A 19,035-nucleotide genomic window follows, 5' to 3' on the forward strand; every position below is an offset into this window, starting at 1 on the left:
GTCAGGCTTTTTTGCTAATTTGATTTTGAAAAATTTGATCTTCTCACAAAATGTAATAATTAATACCAAAATAAGACTGGTAAGCACACTTTATGAAACTTTTGACTTGATTCCTGTTAGGTACAATGGTGTATTCACCGCAGATGTAGCAGAATACCTCAGGCTTATTTTTGCAAGATCTTCTAGTCGAAGCCATTTCATTCACCTGTAATATTAAAAAAAAACATTAATCATAAATTGGCAAAAGTGAAATCTTCAGAAGTCGTTTATTGCAAGAAATATGAAAGAATTTTGTACCATATGATGTGAAAATGCCTATAAATGTAAGCAAAAATGTTAAAAAGCCAATATGTAGTGTAGTTCAGAAAGTTGACCTGACTGAGCAAAATTAATGTGATTTTTGGATTCAGCACACCAAAATTATAGTAAATCAGCTCAAAAAACGTAAACAATAAATTTGTTGTTGACCAGTGTAATTGGCCCAGGGACTGTTTTGCTCAGTGGACTATTCCATCAGGAACATGCCACTAGTAAGTTCGTATCTACCATGCATTTAGCATTTTTATTATCTATTAAACAGCATAATTAAAAAAAAATTCCTATAACTAAAATGTGTGTGTTCCTTCCCCCGCATGTCCACACCAGTTGCACCAGCTGTCTCCTGACATCCCACATTGTCTCTCAATAATAAACTGTACAACAATTATCCTAAGTCGACTACGGTAACTGTGGCAAATCGTTACAATATCCTATCACAGGCAAATTTATAAATGTTGAGGGTTTCATTTCATTTGTTTCCACAGATCAAATTTCATAATGACGTAAATTATTTGTTTGGTCAGTTTGGACAGAGTTGTAGTTAATCCTCCAGACCAGGTGGAGACAGTAAGACACACATTCATGTCTGTCATCCAGCAGAACAACCAGAAACGATTTCAAGTAGTCTTTTTTTTTTTTTTTTTTTTCAACTAGTGATGGAAAGTTTGGCTCTTTTCAGAGAGCCAGCTCCCAAAGAAGAGCCAGCTCTTTCGGCTCCCAAATGACTCTTAATTTAGTATCATTTGTAGCCTGTCTTAGCCTCTCTTAGCAATTATGGATGGTTTGTGTTAATAAATCCTTTTGCATTCAGTGTTTTGTGAGAAGCCTTATAATTGCCTCATTTTGTGTATTTATTTTGTCACAATAGCATTTTTACTTTTGTTTTATATTTTAATAAAACTTTTAATTGTGCACAAACAAATTAACAAAACAGTGCAAATCCACGGAACAGGAACAGACCTAAAAATAGAACCATACGACTCTGATGTGTCTGTCTGTGGTGGAATCTGCTCGTACAGTGATTTTTATTTTATGAAAATGTATCACTCAAATTCATTACCAGTTTTTGCGAGGCATTCAGACTGTCCTCACCGCTGTCTGCTGGTTCACTTACTCAGCAGCATGATGGAGCATCTGTTCCCCTCTCTGCTTTCACATAATCTCAAACAGCAGCCTTTCTATTAAGCTCTCTTCCATATCCTCAGTTGCCCAATGGGACACGTACTAAAAATCGTGATCTTTCTCGAGTATTTGTGAGCATCTTGGAGGTAGTGTTTTCACATCTATTCTGTTGGCAAAAGTATGTACTCGTCTTCTGTGTTGTAATTAAATACACGTGTAATAAGAATGAAATTTGTGTATATGCAACCAATGATACATTGTCTATAATGTAATGTAGTGTTTTGTTACTTGTTAATCACGTTAATTGTTATAAGGTACATTATATATCATGTTACTATCACTTCAAATTCTAAATTCTACATTGATGTATATGACGTGAACAAAATTTTCTACATGTATTTTGACATATGAACTCTGTTTTTATGTTCAATTTTTCAACAAAATACAGGGTGGGGAAGCAAAATTTACACTGAACATTTAGTTGTTTTTTCTCAGCAGGCACTACGTCAATTGTTTTGAAACCAAACACATATTGATGTCATAATCATGCCTAACACTATTATCCATACCTTTTCTGAAACTTTTGCCCATATGAGTAATCAGGAAAGCAAACGTCAAAGAGTGTGTGATTTGCCGAATGCACTCATCACACCAAAGGAGATTTCAAACATAGTTGGAGTGTCCATAAAGACTGTTTATAATGGAAAGAAGAGAATGACTATGAGCAAAACTACTACAAGAAAGTCTGGAAGATACTATTAAAGAAGAATGGGAGAAGTTGTCCCCCGAATATTTGAGGAACACTTGCGCAAGTTTCAGGAAGTGTGTGAAGGCAGTTATTGAGAAAGAAGGAGGACACATAGAATAAAAACATTTTCTATTATGTAAATTTTCTTGTGGCAAATAAATTCTCATGACTTTCAATAAACTAATTGGTCATACACTGTCTTTCAATCCCTGCCTCAAAATATTGTAAATTTTGCTTCCCCACCCTGTATATTCAGTTACAGTTAACTAAATTACACAGAAAAGGTATATTTGTTGTACAATGGAACAGAAATATTCTGTGACAAGTTAACATGGTACCAATAAAGGGAAAAGAAAACACTGCCTCCGAAATGTTCACGAATACTTATGAATGATCACGACCTTTGGTGTCCCACATGCTGCCCAATCAAAACAAAATTCTGCTGTGAGCTGTACTAAGCCACTGAGAGCAAGAGAGCTGAGCACTGTAAGGGGGGAAAAATTGGGGATTCACTATTGGGGATTCTTCTGATTCACTACAAAGTATCGGCTCTCAGACTGATGCTTTACACTTCTAAGCATGACCCATCACTAGTTTCAACAACTGCTCTGATTTATGCTGTGGGTGACAACTTGAGTTTTGTATTTTCAGCCTTTCTTTGTGGTATGTAGTTAATTTCTGGATTTAAAATCAGATTTAAGAAATCAGATTGCATTCATTGTCTTTAATATGAATAAAATAAGAACTAAAGCATGAAATCAGAGCCTACAGTGACTTTGTTTTGTCTTTTATGTGATTTTTATCTTGTTGCATTGTCATGTGTGATAATCACTGATGGATTCTCTGAGGAATTTTCTTTTCACCGTCTTATTTTTTCATTCATTTTTGTTGAAATCAGTCTGAATGTTATAAAATAAAAGCAAAGAATAATTCACCTCTAATGCATCAAAACTAAAAGCTGTGAGGAGTCAAATGTACAGATATTTGCATAAAAATGTTGAATTACTGTTGACAACACTAGTGGGTTTGGACCCAGATCCAGTAGTTGCAGTGGTGGGCCGTCAAGTCTTGCAAGGCCTGAAAAAATATCTGAATCACAGACTGATGTTAATTATATTTTGTCCATGAATACTTATTAAATAATTCCAAATGGTCTGCCCGCTTCCTTTCATAGCTTTTCCCTTGATTGTGCTGCTTCCAGACATGTATTTTCATATTAAAGTATTTAACCAATCACATTTCAGCCATCATTTGTTGCCAGGTAGGGTCAAAGTCAAAGAAGTCTGCCTGGAGGCCTTCACAATCAGTTCTGCTCTAGCAAAACATAAGTCTCAAAACTGTTGCTTCAACCAATCAGATTTTGAGTAGCCAACACTGAGGCTCTTTAGCAGGCGTATGGTAACGTCAGTGTATTCACTCCCTTTGATTGGACAGTCATAGAGTGTACTAGCCAAAGCTATCAAACTGAATCCGTAGTGAGCTGCACAAACATAAATATAATTGTGTTGGTTTAATAGCTGTTTTGTCAAAACACAATTGCTGAAGGAGAAGAAAGGGATTCAGTTGCAGATTTATTGTCAAAGCCATTTTCAAGATGAACTTTTCAGGAAAAGCTGGAGATCGTTAAGAAAGGTTGGACAATTCCGAACCACAACCAGGAAAAGGATTTGTCCGTCACTTTCCCTCCACTAACTACGACCGGTACCACCGGTACCCACACGGATAATCTATACAGCAAAGTAGTTGAATTCTTTTTGAGGAAAGAAAGGAAGATGGATTTTGTGTTCAAATAATCAGAATTTTTGGTGAGTAAAATGTTGCTATTTTCCTAAATAATATTGCAAGTTTATGAGGTTATTATTGATGCTGTTTTATGTGTGTCACATCTGTAGCTGCAGCAGAAGAAGACTTGTACACTCTGGGTTTGCTTATTCAGGAAAGGCATTTATTGTGACTACACGAGTTATGTATCTGCGATGCAATGGCTCTTTATACTGCATTTCTGTATAATAAGATGGTTTTTATAATCATAAAATAGTTTTTGAGGGGTGGATTGATTCAGACGGAGCACTACTGAAGGCCTAGGAGTGAAATGCACAGTCCTCCACTGAGTAGTTGACATGAGATGTGTGAGTTCTAACCAGATTTAACCCCTTGTAGACTATGGTCACAAATTTGCCTCAGTATTCCATTGATTTTGCAATGAGATGCTGCTCGACACTCATGTACGTACTGTATATCATCTGGTTATCTGCGATACCTGACATCCATGGATCAGTTTCAAAGCTCTGTTTCTATAACAGTGTTATTATTTTCATGAAATTCTACTGATATTTGGATCATTTTTGTTTTGTTTGGATTGTTGATCAATAGTTGCATCAATAATTTTATTGACGCTACTATTGATCAACAATCAATATATGCCTGAGTTTGAAAAAATGTGTTTAATTACTATTATAGGGTGACCATACTTTGATTTCCAAAAAAAGAGGACACTAAACTCTGTCTTGAGATACTTGATGACATTCTATGTAAGTACTGTAGTATTCTGTGCTAAGTGCCAATAACCCTGGAGAAAATATTTCATTGAAACAGGCTACTTGGAATAATTTTATTATTCTAGCTGTAGAAGTGTCTTAAAAGCTGGCTCTACCAGCATGGTCTGCTTCCAAGACTGATGTGGCTTCTGACGTTCGATGAAGTCCCCATGACATCTGTGGAAGGGATCGAAAGCGAATCAACAAACACTTCTGCAAATGGCTTGGGGTTCTAGCAGTCTTCACATCAGTAGGGCTTTACATCAGGTATAGGTAGTTACAACTACCTCTAGCATCTGTGGTGAATGAGTTCAAGGTGGCAAAATTCAGGACGGTGAAGATAATCAGGGACTCGTGTGATAAGAAAGGTCAGAGATGCTGGTGTCACCACAAGATCTGGATGCAAATGGGCAGCTGACACTTCTGTGGTCCTGGCTGAGAGTCAGTTGAAGTTAAAGGACATCATTGGAAACCCATGCATGGGGAGGCAGGGACTAGGATCCACCCACTTCCAGCAACGGAGAAACGCAGACCAGAGGCAGAGGCGAGACATGATCCAAGCCGAAGTCTAACACCTGGAGGAGGAAGGGGGAAGGGCAAAGGCTGGTGAACTTGGATCACAGGGAGCCTGGACAAAGTGGGACCTGCCAAAGCAAAAGATCATGTGGCCCGAACTATGGAGGCTGGAAGCTTTTCACATCTCTTTCATGCTCTGGTCAGTGTATGATACCCTTCCAACACCAACTAACCTACACCAATGGGGTCTGAGGGAGGACCCACTGTGCAGGTTATGTGGGCAAAGAGGATCAATGGCGCATATACTGGCAGGGTGTAAGTAGGGATGGGCATCAAGAACTGGTTCTTTTTGGGAACCGGTTCCCAGTAGCTCAATTCCTTGGAATCATTTGCCTGCCTTCATTACGCATGCGTGATGATGTCACACGTATGCTGCATTGTTTTAGTTTAGAACATAGCCAACATGGCGTCGAAGCAGAAACGCTCCAAAGTTTGGCTATATTTCATGCGAAAAGATGACACCAGGTCCACTTGTAACACTTGCAAAGTTTCCATTTCTTCAAAGGGGGGGAAATACCTCCAATATGCTCAAACATTTGTCCACACAGCATGCAATGCATTTGAAGGAATGTTATGGGTTTCATACGCTACTTAGCAATGCTTATGAATCTAGCAGCAGAGCAAACACCAGGGCGTCATGCGGGCCCGGTTCTGGGGTGGGGGTGGGGACAAATGTCCTGCCCCCTCAAAAAAGGAAAAGGAATATGAATGCACAACAGTGGGAGACATAGAGGAATTTGTAAAGCATCCTAAGTTTCACTTTCATTTTCACTTTGTAAGGTCATATGATGTGATAACCCCACCCCCACCCCCCCAAACCGGGCCCAGTGTCATCTATTATTAATATATATTTGTGCGTACTGTATTTGTTCTATTTTCTGTGCAGAGAGGGTAATATAAAAGACCATTAATGCAAACAAACCCATTTGTACTCTTTTATTCCTTCACCCAATGAGAATTGATAAAGAGAATTTTTAAGGAATTGGATCAATGAGCAAAATCAATAAAGGAAGTGGAATCATTAAATTCTTCTCAAGTCCCATCCCTAGGTGTGAGACAGCCCTTAGTCAGAGGAGATACCGTTGGCACCATGACAAAATCCTCAGTGCACTAGTGGACATCTTGGAGGAGGAGAGACGGAAGAAGCGGCAACCCCACATAAGACCAACACCTGCCATTCAATTCATTCGAGATGGGAAGAAACTAGCATCCTCCAAGAAGACCTCTTGCAGAAAGCACAATCACAGGAGATGAGGGTTGACCTGGGAAGGACACTCCACTTTCCTCAGGTTATCCAAACATCCCTGATGAGGCCCAACCTGGTCTTGTGGTCAGAGGAGGCCAAGAAGATCATCCTGATTGAACTGATAGTCTCATGGGAGGATGGATACGAAGAGGCCTGAGGGAGGAAATCTAGCAAGTACCAGGAGCTGGTCCATCAGTGTAGGGACAAAGGCCGTCAGGCCTGGCTGTTCGCAGTAGAGGTTGGATGCAGGAGCTTCCCGGCACAGTCTGTGTGGAACACGCTCACAGCATTGGGGGTAACAGAGAGGAAGTTAGCAGCCCATAGGTTAGGGGAGGCGGCAGAGAGAGCCTCTTGTTGGCTTTGGAGTAGGAGGGAGGAGGTGAGTCTGGGGGCCAGGAGAGGATGGGCAGTGACTGGCCATCACTGCCGACCCACCAGTTGGAGGGCGTTGTGATTCAGGGTCAAAATGCTCAATGAAGGTTAGTAGAGAGCACTGACGTGTACTAATAGCTAGGAAAGCGCAAGGTCTTTTCTTCCAGCAGAATTTAGAAATTTTCCGATTGCACAAAGAATGACAGTGATGGACATCAAAACTGTACTTGTGCCTACATACACATTCATATGCAAGAGTTTTTCCTGTGAAAAACAATGAAAACCAGACATTTTCACTAATTTGTAAAAAACTCCCGGACACTCCAGACAGGTTGTAAAAAGAGGACATGTCTGGGCAAAAGAGGACATTTGATCACCCTAATTATGACAATTTTGCCTAATGTCACTAATTTGCATCATAGCTATTGTAGGTGTTGTAAATGATTTAGTATCCACTTGACCGCAACAACACAATTATTTTAGTTTTTATGGAATTGTAAATACATTTAGGCAGTAAGGGGATAATAAAATTGTGTGAAGGTCAGGTCTACTAGACTATGTGAGTGTGTTTCTGCGTCTACACATCACACAAACATACTGAGGAGTCAGAGCCATAGAGTCTGAACCCAGCAAACAGAGGTTCAGTGAATGTGGTGTTGTAGGTGTGGAGGTGGATCAGTTTGCCCAAGGAGACTCTGGAAGGTCACCCATCCAGTAGGATGGTCCACATACACTGATACTCTACCAGACCTGTACAAGGAGGACTGTGACAGGACTGTGTATTTGTGGCTATGACAGATTGAGTGAGGGCCTTTACAGCACTCTAGACTCCAGGACTGATCAGTGAACCCCAACACACAGTCTTTACTGTCTCCTTTCCTTCTGATTCCTCTGTAAGTCACTGCTATAGAAACCCATCCAGTCCACTCCACCTCCCAGTAACAGCGACCAGTCAGATCAGTTGAACACAGCAGCTGTTGATAGACCTCATATCTGTCCTGATGATCGGGATATGACTGATCCTCCTTCTCAAATGTCACCTTCTTGTTCTTTTTGGACAGTTTGAGGAATCTGTTCACTTTGTTTGGATCCAGTGTGAGTTCACGGAAATCTGATAGAGAGAAGACACAATACAACTGCAGTTATTGATCAGCGATCGGCTCGTTTACTGAGTCGGATCAGATTAATTGGTAAATTTAGACTGTTATTGGATTATGTTCCTGAGACTTATCACCTTGTTGTTCCTCATGTATGGACTGATCTCTGTCTGCCAGTCCCAGCTACACATCAGCCAAAGGTGGGATATACCCTGGACCCTCATCACAGGGCTCTCTTCTTTTAGCCCTTTATAACTCAGAATCCTTTTAATTTCCTTTTAAGGCTGTATGTGTCACAATGTCTCCCAGTACTACGTTCCCATTTTCCTTTTCCCTGTAACCCTACCAGTGTCTCCATCTGGTGGCATTGGGAGGAATCTTCCTTGTGCTTACTTTCAGTAGGTGTGTTCATCTGGAGGCACGCATCTGACTGTGATCAGCAATTAGTCGAGTTTAAAAGACCTGTTCTGTCAAAAGCTGATCGCTAGAGTTTCGACGATTGCGATTAGCTGAACTCAAAAGTTGTCCTGCTGGAGGACAGGAAAGTTTGGATGGAGTAATAGTGAATGGTCATTACTTATATCTAAACTGCTTTGTACCTGAAAAAGACTGTCCTGATCCCAGTAGGGATTGTGAATGATCAACTCATGGCAGGGTCAGGGGGTGGGGGGGTGGAATGAGGAGAGTATGGAGGATAAAAGTGATTGGATAGAGGGAAAAATCTCATAGGAAAAATAAAGGGAAAGGGTTTTGAGTCAGGATGGTGAATCAGAGGCCATGAGTGAGAGGGAGAGAGTGGTACGCAGGAAGACTGAGGAGGAAGGGTTTAAAGTGATTTTTGAAATTCAAGGAAGGGCAAGACATCAGAAAAGTTGGATAGATGGCTATCTCTCGATTTCTTGAAGAAAACATAGGTGAGGTTATGAAAGCAAAGATACACAATGATGGAGATTTAATGATAGTATGTAAAAATGAGGATCACCGAGAGAGGGTACTAAAACAAACCAACACATGTAAGAAAGAAGTGGAAATTAAGAGAAAAGTAGGAACCAGGAAAGTAACTAGAGGAGTGATTTACGGAATACTAGTGGAGGAAGATCTATTAAAAATTAAACAGTGTATTAAAGGAGGGCAAGCAGTTAGCTTGAAGAGACTAAAAGAGTGGAGGGCGGGAGAAAAGGTGAATAGCTTGTCAGTATTGGTGGAGTTTCAGGATGAAATTTTTCCTAGGTCAGTGAAAATATGGGTTCATGAATTATAATGTGAGATTGTATATGCCGCCACCACTACATTGCCACAAATCCCAGAAATATGGGCATATAGCAGCATATTGCAAAGGACATCAAATGTGTGGAAGGTGTGGAGTGGAACTGTCTATGGTGTTTGTGGGACAGGGATTAAGGAGAGTTGTGTGAGGCAAGGAAAAGGACAGCTGAAATACAGCAATTAAGAACTGAAGGGAAAATCTCATAGGCAGAAGCATCTTAAAAAGTTCAAGAAAATGAGATGGAGAAAAGAGTGGAAAAATGTTGTAGTGTTTAGGAGGACTCAGTAATTATTAAAAAGGAAAACGTATTGTACTTCATTGCAGAAGTGATTAACTGTACATATCAAGCAAAGCACAGATCTGAAAAAAACTGCTATTGTTGTGAAAAGTGCAGGTTGATACTTGGGTAAAGACATCACCTAGGAACAAATGTATGAGGAGCTTAAAAACTGAGAAAGGGCAGAGAAGGAGATTGGATCTCAATCACAAACCTAAAAATACACTTTCTTCAGTGGAATGTTTGAAGCTTGATAGTTTAACCATGTTACATATAACATCAGGTTTGGTGTTTTGTTCTGAAATTAGTCTCTTAAATTCTTGACCATTGACAGAATACAGAAGAGGGTTAGGGCCACTGTGGGAAAAAAAGGTCCAATATGTTTTTTTATTATTATTTTTCTGAGAAAAAAAGTCTGAATTCTGAGATAAATGTCTTCTTTCTGACTTTTTTTTTCCCTCAGAATTCTGACTTAATAATAATAATAATAATAATAATAATAATAATAATAATAATGGACCTTAATTTTTTTTTTTTTCCCAGTGGCCCTAATCCTCTTCTGTATGATAGCCAATGGTCAAGAATTTAAGAAACTCATTTCAGAACAAATTACCAAATCTGATGTCATATGTAACATAGTTAAAACCACATTTGAATTTTGTGATTAATGGTTATATTTGTGAGAGAACCGACTGGGCTCATAGCAGTGGGGGTGGAGGTGCTGTCTTTACAAAGGAGGGGTTGAAATTTGGAGTGGTGATAGTAGCCTAGTTGTAGATTATTACAACCCATGTAAAATGCTTGACATGGAAACATTGGAGTTAACTGAAGGACAAGGCAACCAAAAAATAATATGGCTTGGACACTTTAATGCTGATAGCACTTTGTGGGGAGGGGCTAAAACTAATCATAATGGCACTGTATTGAAAGAATTTATGGATAGGAGAAATGTAGTATGTCTAAATGATGGCTCAGCCACAAGAATAGGCCTGACAGTGCAGTCAGTGCTAGATTTGACATTGGTATCTCAGACACTGGCAGACAAAATAATATGGGAAGTCAGTAATGAAACAACAATAGGGAGTGATCACTATCCTATTGCGTGTGCAATTGGTAATAGAAATTGTAATGCTGCAATAAGATATACAGCAAATGGGTATTTAGCAAAGCTAATTGGAGAATGTTTGAATATTTAAGTGAAAGGGGTATTAGTAAAGTTGAAATCAAGAATGATGTTTAAATAAATAAATAAATAAATAAGTATTGCATATAGTTGAAACTGCAAAAATTTCCATTAAAGAAAGTGCCGGAAGTAGAAGAAAAAGATTAGTCACTTGGTGGACAGAGGATTGTACATGTGTAGTAAAGAGCAGAAACAAAGCTTTGAAGGAGTTTAAGAACTGTATGAATCTCCGTAAATATATGGAGTATAAAAGGGAACAGGCAAAGGTAAGGAAAACAATATGAGTTGTTAAAAAGATGAGCGGTATAAGAAATTCCTGGAATTAGTCAGTTCTAAAGAACGGAGAGACAATAGCAGTTAATAATGATGAGGACAAAGCAAAGATGATGGTCAGGGTATTAGCCCAAGTGTATAGTAGTGAAAATCTAACTAATGAGGAAAAGATGAAAAGGGAGGAAACAAAGAAACAATGTTCCATTCACATTAAATGAACTGAAAAAGGCAATTTGTAAAGCAAACATCACCAGGTAAGGATAGAATTAGTCATGCAACACTAAAGCACCTTAGTGAAAAGGCACTAAAAATTTTGTTAGAGTTTAACAAAATTTGGGAGAAAGGTAAAATTCCAAAGAGTTGGAAGTTGGCAATTATTATATGAATCAGGAAGCCAGGGAAAGACCCTACAATAGCAACAAATTATAGACCGATAGCTTTAACTTCTCATATAGGTAAAATTATGGAAAGAATGATTGTTGAAAGGATTGTTTTCTACCTTGAATCTATGAATTTAGTGTCTATATTTCAAAGTAGTTTTAGGAAAGGAAGCTCAACAATGGACCAAGTTGTCAAATTAGAATCTGACATAAGGAAAGTTCAAGCTAATAAAGAAAATGTAACAGCTGTTTTCTTTGATGTGGAAAAAGCCTATGATATGCTTTGGAAAGATGGTGTACTGAATTCAAATTTGGAGACTTGGAATAGAAGGGAATGTGTGCTTGTGGATTAAGGACTTTCTCAGCAACCTGGAAATTTAAGTGAGAATGAACGGATATTTCTTAGATTGTGTGAGTGTAGAAAATGGGGTTCCCCAAAGAAGTGTGATTGGTCCTATCTTGTTTTCTATTATGATAAATGATATATATGAGTCAGTTGATTGTAGAATAGGCGAGTCATTGTTTGCTGATGATGGTGCACTCTGGAAGAGATGCAAAAATTTACAATACACAGTTAAGAGCCTACAGAAGGCTATTGATACTGTAGAGCAGGGGTGGCCAACCCTGGTCCTGGAGAGCCACAATCCAGCATGTTTTAGATGTTTCCCTCTTCCTGCACACCTGATGGTCGTTATCAGGCTTCTGCAGAGCTTGATGATAGGCTCATCATTTGACTCAGGTGTGTTGGAAGAGGGAAACATCTAAAACATGCTGGATTGTGGCTCTCCAGGACCAGGGTTGGCCACCCCTGCTGTAGAGGATTGGGCTGGAAAACGGGGATTCAGATTCTCTTTGGAAAAAACAAAGATAATATATTTCTCACATAAGAAAATCAAGGATGAGTTGAAGTTTACATTGTATGGTAAAGTACCAGAAAAAGAAAATTGTATACATTTTTTAGGAATGTGGTTTGATTCCAAACTAACATGGCAAATACATATTGAAAACATTTTCAATAAGTGTAAAAAGGTTAATTAATGTAATTAGATGTTTGTGTAGTAAGGAATGGGGGGCTGACATGAAGTCTATGAAAAGAATGTATGTTGGATTAATGAACTCAATAATCGATAATGGGTGTTTAGCTTATGGATCTGCAGGAAAAACACAGCTAAAGAAGCTTGATGTTATTCAGAGTACAGCGTTACGGCTTTTTTCAGAGGCTATACAAACCATGCCAGTGTGTGCACTGCAGCTGGAAGTAGGTGAAATGCCTCTAGAGTTGAGAAGACTCCAAATAAATGTATCATATTTTGTGTATTTACAGGGGCATAGGGATGATCATCCAGCAAAAAGTGTCCTCATCCCAACCTGGGAACAGTCAAAAAGTAAAGGGGATCATTTTGGTAGAAGTGTACAGGAAAAGGCTGAGAAAATTGGTGTTGCAAATCTTGCAATTTAGTCCAGCAACTTAGCTCCAAAATATAAAGGTATCATTCAGGTTGTGATAAAAGCATGAAATTTGGTACACGTAAAGCCAAAGGCATGTAAAGCCAAAAGAGAAAGATATGGAAGCGTCATGAATTTTCACACAGCAGCCAGTTTTCAAAATGGCCACCAGCAACAACTGTTTTCTTATGAGTGATAGACAAAATGAATTGAATGTGTTTATTATATGTGCTTGGTAATGTGTTTTTCGAATAATTTAACATTTTCATTGAAAATTCAAATGCTCGCCATTTTTTCATACTGGTTAGATATAGATGCTGTCTCTGTCAAATTATACATTTTTCTTGATGCAGAATTTGAATTAGGAACTTGAGAATTTCTAAGAAGCTTCCTTCTATCTCACAAGACTCATATTAAGTGATTAAGTTATCAGACAGTGGCAGTAGAAAGACACTGAAAATGTGCAGTAGGAGAGGAGTAGTATGATCATCAACTAAATAGTCTGAGACTCAACCTGAAGACTAACTGCTCAGGGTATTTGTGTCTAAGATATGATAAGATATACTTTTTTTGATCCCCCAAGGGGGAAATTCAAATGTACACCAGCACAAAAAAAGAGGCATAAAATACAACAGAGAGATAAAGGTAAGTTAAAAAATATATGTAGTATGAGTCTTGACTATCAACTACACTGAGTGTCTTCCTAAACAGTTTATGTTTTATAATGTGGAGCCACGTCCTAGTCTGTGTTCAGGTTGTTTTTAGTGAATCTAATGAAAATCCCACTTACACTTCCTCAGACCTGGTGTCAGCCATTGGACACCACAATGCTCCAACCTGAAAGGAGAAGGGGCATCAGAGCAGCTGTAAACATGGGCATTATATCACTCTGATCCATGAAGCTTTCTATTCAGATCCATAAAATAATTCCCTCTGAATCCCTTATTGAATCTCTTGAATATTTCAGCATTGGCTGTAGTCCGTAAAGGATGTATCATCACACATTGTCTGTCACTGTATCAACTTGGTCCATACCTCAGAGTGTCCAGTCTCCAGTGAGGATCCTCCAGAGCAGCAGACCGCTCCTGTCCTTAGTCTTCTAGATGGTTGTAGCTCAGATCCAACTCACTGAGATGTGAGGGATTGGACTGCAAGGCTGAGACCACAGGCGAACAGCCTTCCTCTGTGATCAAACAACCTGACAGTCTGAAACAAAAAACACCATATACATAAACCTCTCCCAGCATGTGATAGATCACATGAATGTGACTTAATTGCATTTGGTTTCTAAGTTATTTACTCATTTCAGGACAACATCTAATTATCTGTGACATTAGTTTTTGAATCCTGACCTGAGAGTCTGCAGTGTGCATTCTGAGTTCTTCAGTCCATCTGACAGTGTCTTCACTCCTGAATTCCTTATGTCATTGTTACTCATATCAAGATGCCTCAGACTAGAGGACTTGAATGTGAGAACTGAGGACAGAGCTTCACAACTTCTTGCTGACAGGTTACAGCCACTCAGTCTGAAGAAGATAGATTATACAGATGAGTTAGACTGAAGTACAGTCTGAGTGAGAAAATACCTCAGTGTTTACAACAGACACATTATAGTCTTACTTTAAAATGATTCATGTATGTTAAAGTTCAGGAAATAACAATACTTTATGCTGCGGCCTGTGTACTCACTAGAACCAGTATCAGAGCCCATATTTCTCCTGTGTTGGCTTCTCTACACTGGCTCCCTGTAAAAGCTAGGATAGACTTCAAAATACTCCTCCTCACTTACAAAGCCCTTCATGGCCAGGCACCTACTGATCTGAATGAGCTTTTAGTTCCATACAATCCATCTAGAGCACTACGCTCTCAACATGCAGGCTTACTGGTGGTCCCTAGAATCTCCAAAAGTAGGATGGGGGCCAGAGCTTTCAGCTATCAAGCTCCACGATTGTGGAACCACCTTCCTGCCTCGGTCTGGGAGGCAGACACCTTCTCTATGTTTAAGAGTAGGTTAAAAACGTTCCTTTTTGATTAATCTTATAGTTAGGGTAGCTTAGGCTGCTCTTAGTTATTCTGCTATAGGCTTAGACTGCTGGGAGACTCATCTGGATACACTGAGCTCTTCTCTGCTCCTCCTTCTCCTCTATGACCTCCTCTCTGCTCCTCTTTCTCCCTGACCTTTTCTCTCCTAATTTTCTCTTCTATTTACGCCCCAGTGAATACATGTTACTGACTTGACTTCTTCCCTGGAGTCTCTGTGCTTTATCGCCTCACAGGTTTTCCCAGGATCATCACAGGTTTTCCCTGGATCATCATGGGTTTTCCCTGGATCATCTCTGGACCTGCTGCTGTGGTCCTGCCTCTCTCCTCCTTCATTGTCATCACTCACTTATCCATATAGTTATGGTAGTGTTTATTATATAGTTCCATAGATGTTCTAGTTCAGTTATCTGTGCATCAACTGCATTCATGTTTCTCCCCCTACTTCCCCCCTTCTCTATCTCTATCACTCTCTCTTTTCTCCTCCTTTACTCTCTCTCTTTAACCCCAACTGGTCAAGACAGACGGGCATCCTCCAGGAGTCTGGGTCTGCTCAAGGTTTCTGCCTGTTAAAGGGAAGTTTTCCTCACCACTGTCACCAGTCACAAGTGTTTGCTCCTGGAGGATTCTGTTGGGTTTCTGTAAATCGGCTTAGAGTCTGGTTTTGGCCAACTCTATATGTAAAGTGTCATGAGATAACTTTTGTTATGATTTGGCGCTATATAAATAAAATTTAATTTGATTTATTCAAACTGTAACTTTATAATTAGATCTTTATTTGCACAGCCTTTTCTCAGTCATACAACACAAAAGAAACAAGCACACAAAAGAAATATGTAAAACTATAAGGTAAGCATCAAAAGATATAAATACACTTTATCTGACCTGAGAGTCTCCAGTCTGCATTCTTGACTCCTCAGTCCATCTGACAGTATCTTCACTCCTGAGTCCTCCAGGTCATTGCTGCTCAGATCCAGATGTGTCAGAATAGATGACTGGGACCTGACAACTGAGGCCAGAGCTTCTCTTTGACAGGTTATAGCCACTCAGTCTGGAGAGATAACAAAAGGTATAAGTATAAAGCATTGATCTTTCTTGTTAAAATGATAGATACATATCTGAGATTCTTAAAAAAAAAAAAAAAATGTTTCTACTGACAGAGCTTTATTGGAGGCTTTGACCACTGGCAGCATTCTCAAAAGGACCTCCTCTGAAGCAGAGTATTTGTTCAGGTCAAACACATCCAGATCTTTTTCTGATGACAGTAAGATGAAGGCCAGAGCTGACCACTGAGCAGGAGACAGTTTATCTGTGGAGAGATCTCCATCTCTCAGGTGCTGTTGGATGTGATGCACCAGAGAATGATCATTCAGTTCATTCAGACAGTGGAACAGATTGATGCTTCTCTCTGCAGACTGATTCTCACTGATCTTCTTCTTGATATACTCAACAGTTTTCTGATTGGTCTTTGAGCTGCTTCCTGTTGGTTTCACCAGACTTTGTATGAGTCTCTGATTCGGCAGCGTAAGACCCAGAAGGAAGTGGAGGAACAGGTCCAGGTGTCCATTTGGACTCAGTAAGGCCTGGTCTACAGCATTCTGGTAGAATGGGACAGATGTGTCCCATAATAATTTGAACCAAACAGAGGGTGTTTGTCCTGACAGCAGATTGACTCCAGTGTTGATGAAGGTCTGATGGACATGAAGAGCAGCCAGAAACTCCTGGACATTCAGATGGACGAAGCAGAACATCTTGACCTGGTGCAATCCTGTCTGCTCTTCAAAGATCTGTGTGAACACTCCTGAGTACACTGAAGCTGATTTGATATCGATGCCACACTCCAGCAGGTCTGATTCATAAAAGATCATGTTTCCTTTCTGCAGCTGTTCAAAAGCCAGTTTTCCCAGAGATTCAATTATCTTTATGGCCTCTGGACTCCATTGTTGATCTGTCTCAGGTCTTCCATCATACTTGATGTTCTTGACTTTGGTCTGAACCACCAGGAACAGGATGTACATGGCAGTCAGGGACTTGGGCAGCTTTTCTCCCTCTGTGGTCTTCAACACGTCCTCCAGAACTGCAGCAGTGATCTGGCAGAAGACTGGGATGTAGCACATGATGTGGAGGCTTCGATATGTCTTGATGTGGGAGATGATTGTATTGGCCTGCTCCTCATCTCTGAGCCTCTTCTTGAAGTACACCTCCTTCTGTGGGCCAGTGAACCCTCTGACCTCTGTCACCATGTCAATCCACTCAGCAAGGATCTGATTGGCTGCTGCAGGTCGTGTGGTTATCCAGATGCGAGCAGAGGGACGCAGTTTTCCCTTGATGAGGTTCATCAGCAGCACATCCACCGAGGTGGACTCTGTAACATCAGTCAGGATCCGAGTGTTGTTGAAGTCCAGAGGAGGTTGACACTCATCCAGACCATCAAAGATGAACACATCCTGAAAGTCTTTAAAGATCAAATTTTCTGCTTCTTTGGTTTCAGGGAAGAAGTGATGAACATGTTCCTCCAAGCTGAACTTCTTCTCTTTCAGTGTATTCAGCTCTCTGAAAGTGAATGGATGTCTTCACATTTGATGGTCGTTAGTGGTCTGTTTGTTGTCATGGATGCTCTGTCAGTCTGTCTGACCTCATGTTCAGTGTTCATCTCTGTAGCCCCTCCCTCTGTGATGTAGAGATCTGTGTAGATCTAGTTCAGGAGGGGTTTTGCTTTTCTTGCTTTAGTGATGCCCTCAAACACACACTTAAACTTCTGCTGCAGGTTATGTTTCAGTTTATGCTGATAAATCAGAGGAAAGGTTCCTGAATGACAACACAAATACAACCATCAGTCTCACAGAAAAATCAAACTATTTTCAGCTCCTGGTAAATGTGTAAAGAATTGTCTTACTGCGATGAAGACACTCAGCCAGCTCCTCCTCCTTCATCCTCCTCAGGAGGCTCATTGTGATCTTCAGAAAAGCCTCTGAGCTCCTCTCTGCTCTTCATAATCATCCATCAGACTCTCTAAGCATTCTGGGACTCTCTAAGCATTCTGGGTCATCTGCACTCCTGGATCTTCTTCAGTTCATTCTTGGCAAAAGTATAGATGTTCTGTTCCAACAACTGGAACAGAAAATATTGTGAAAGACATAAAATTAAACCATGGAGTTCAGGTCCATGCTGGACACAGTGACTGTCCCCCTGGTCTGGAACAAGTAGCAGTGAACAGAACATAGTTGTTGAACATGTACAGACCTTAATTATGGAATCCAGGTGAGTCTGATGCTGTAGATCACTGGAATCCTCAGAACTCTCCTGCTCCTCTCTGTGGGCCAATCATCAACAATGTGTTCATATTATGTGTGTCTACACTGACACCATAAGAGGCGTCAGGTGTGACTGCACTGACCACACCCATCTCATTTGCACCAAGGTGATACCAATTGCAGTAGAAAAGCAACAGCACTGTGGTAAACCGAGTCAACTCGAGTTGAGCCAAGCTCGTACCCTGCAGTGGAAAAGGGGCAACTGTGTGCGTTATCAGCAGAGCAGAGCTTGGCAGGCACACAGTGTTCACGCAGCTAACCACTGTTTTCTGCTTGTACCACAGTCCTATAATAGTAAAACTTAAAAATGGTAAATTGTCTATCTCCTCATGAGTACAGTACAATTGTAGAATGAATGAACTTGTAAAGTTAGCACCACTCACGTAAGTAGCCTATCCAAGCTAACACCAACCTTTCCCTCCAATATTTAAGAGTTTTCAATGTAATACATGCAGTCCTTTCAGTAGTTAACCCTTTCAATGGTCATAACCTCACCCTCACCTGTCTGGATGGACCTCCTCACCTGTCTCATCTAACTAGATAGACCCCCTCTGTGCCCCAACCCTACTGCATCTTTACAGGCTGGAACTACATCTGTAAATGGATGTCCACCAGTCCTGGTGGACTATCTATAGCCTGTCCAGCTATGAGAGTGGGTCTCTCCTTCACTGTGGTTCTCCCCAAGGTTTCTCTTTTCCCACTGGATTTTTGAAGTTTTTCCTTGCTGAGAAGGATGGGGGGTGCCCAGGACATTAATCCATTTCCTTAATCTACTGTTTATTTGACTATTGTTTGTTTTCATATCCAACTAATTCTGTAAAGCCCTGTGAGGCAACCTT

At 40.1% G+C, this 19,035-nt stretch overlaps 1 protein-coding gene across 1 annotated transcript; it reads right to left on the reverse strand.

The window, feature by feature from the left end:
* Window positions 1-8,017: 8,017 nt before the first annotated feature.
* Window positions 8,018-17,833, reverse strand: LOC115426248 (NLR family CARD domain-containing protein 3-like). The gene is given in 8 exon segments (XM_030144251.1): window positions 8,018-8,030; window positions 13,633-13,679; window positions 13,878-14,048; window positions 15,768-15,908; window positions 15,910-15,933; window positions 16,041-17,453; window positions 17,633-17,690; window positions 17,779-17,833. Coding segments are annotated over 6 exon segments (1,806 nt in total). The 3' UTR covers window positions 8,018-8,030; window positions 13,633-13,679; window positions 13,878-13,933.
* Window positions 17,834-19,035: the final 1,202 nt, after the last annotated feature.

Source organism: Sphaeramia orbicularis, chromosome 9 (assembly GCF_902148855.1).
Source record: "Sphaeramia orbicularis chromosome 9, fSphaOr1.1, whole genome shotgun sequence".
Classification (NCBI taxonomy): domain Eukaryota; kingdom Metazoa; phylum Chordata; class Actinopteri; order Kurtiformes; family Apogonidae; genus Sphaeramia; species Sphaeramia orbicularis.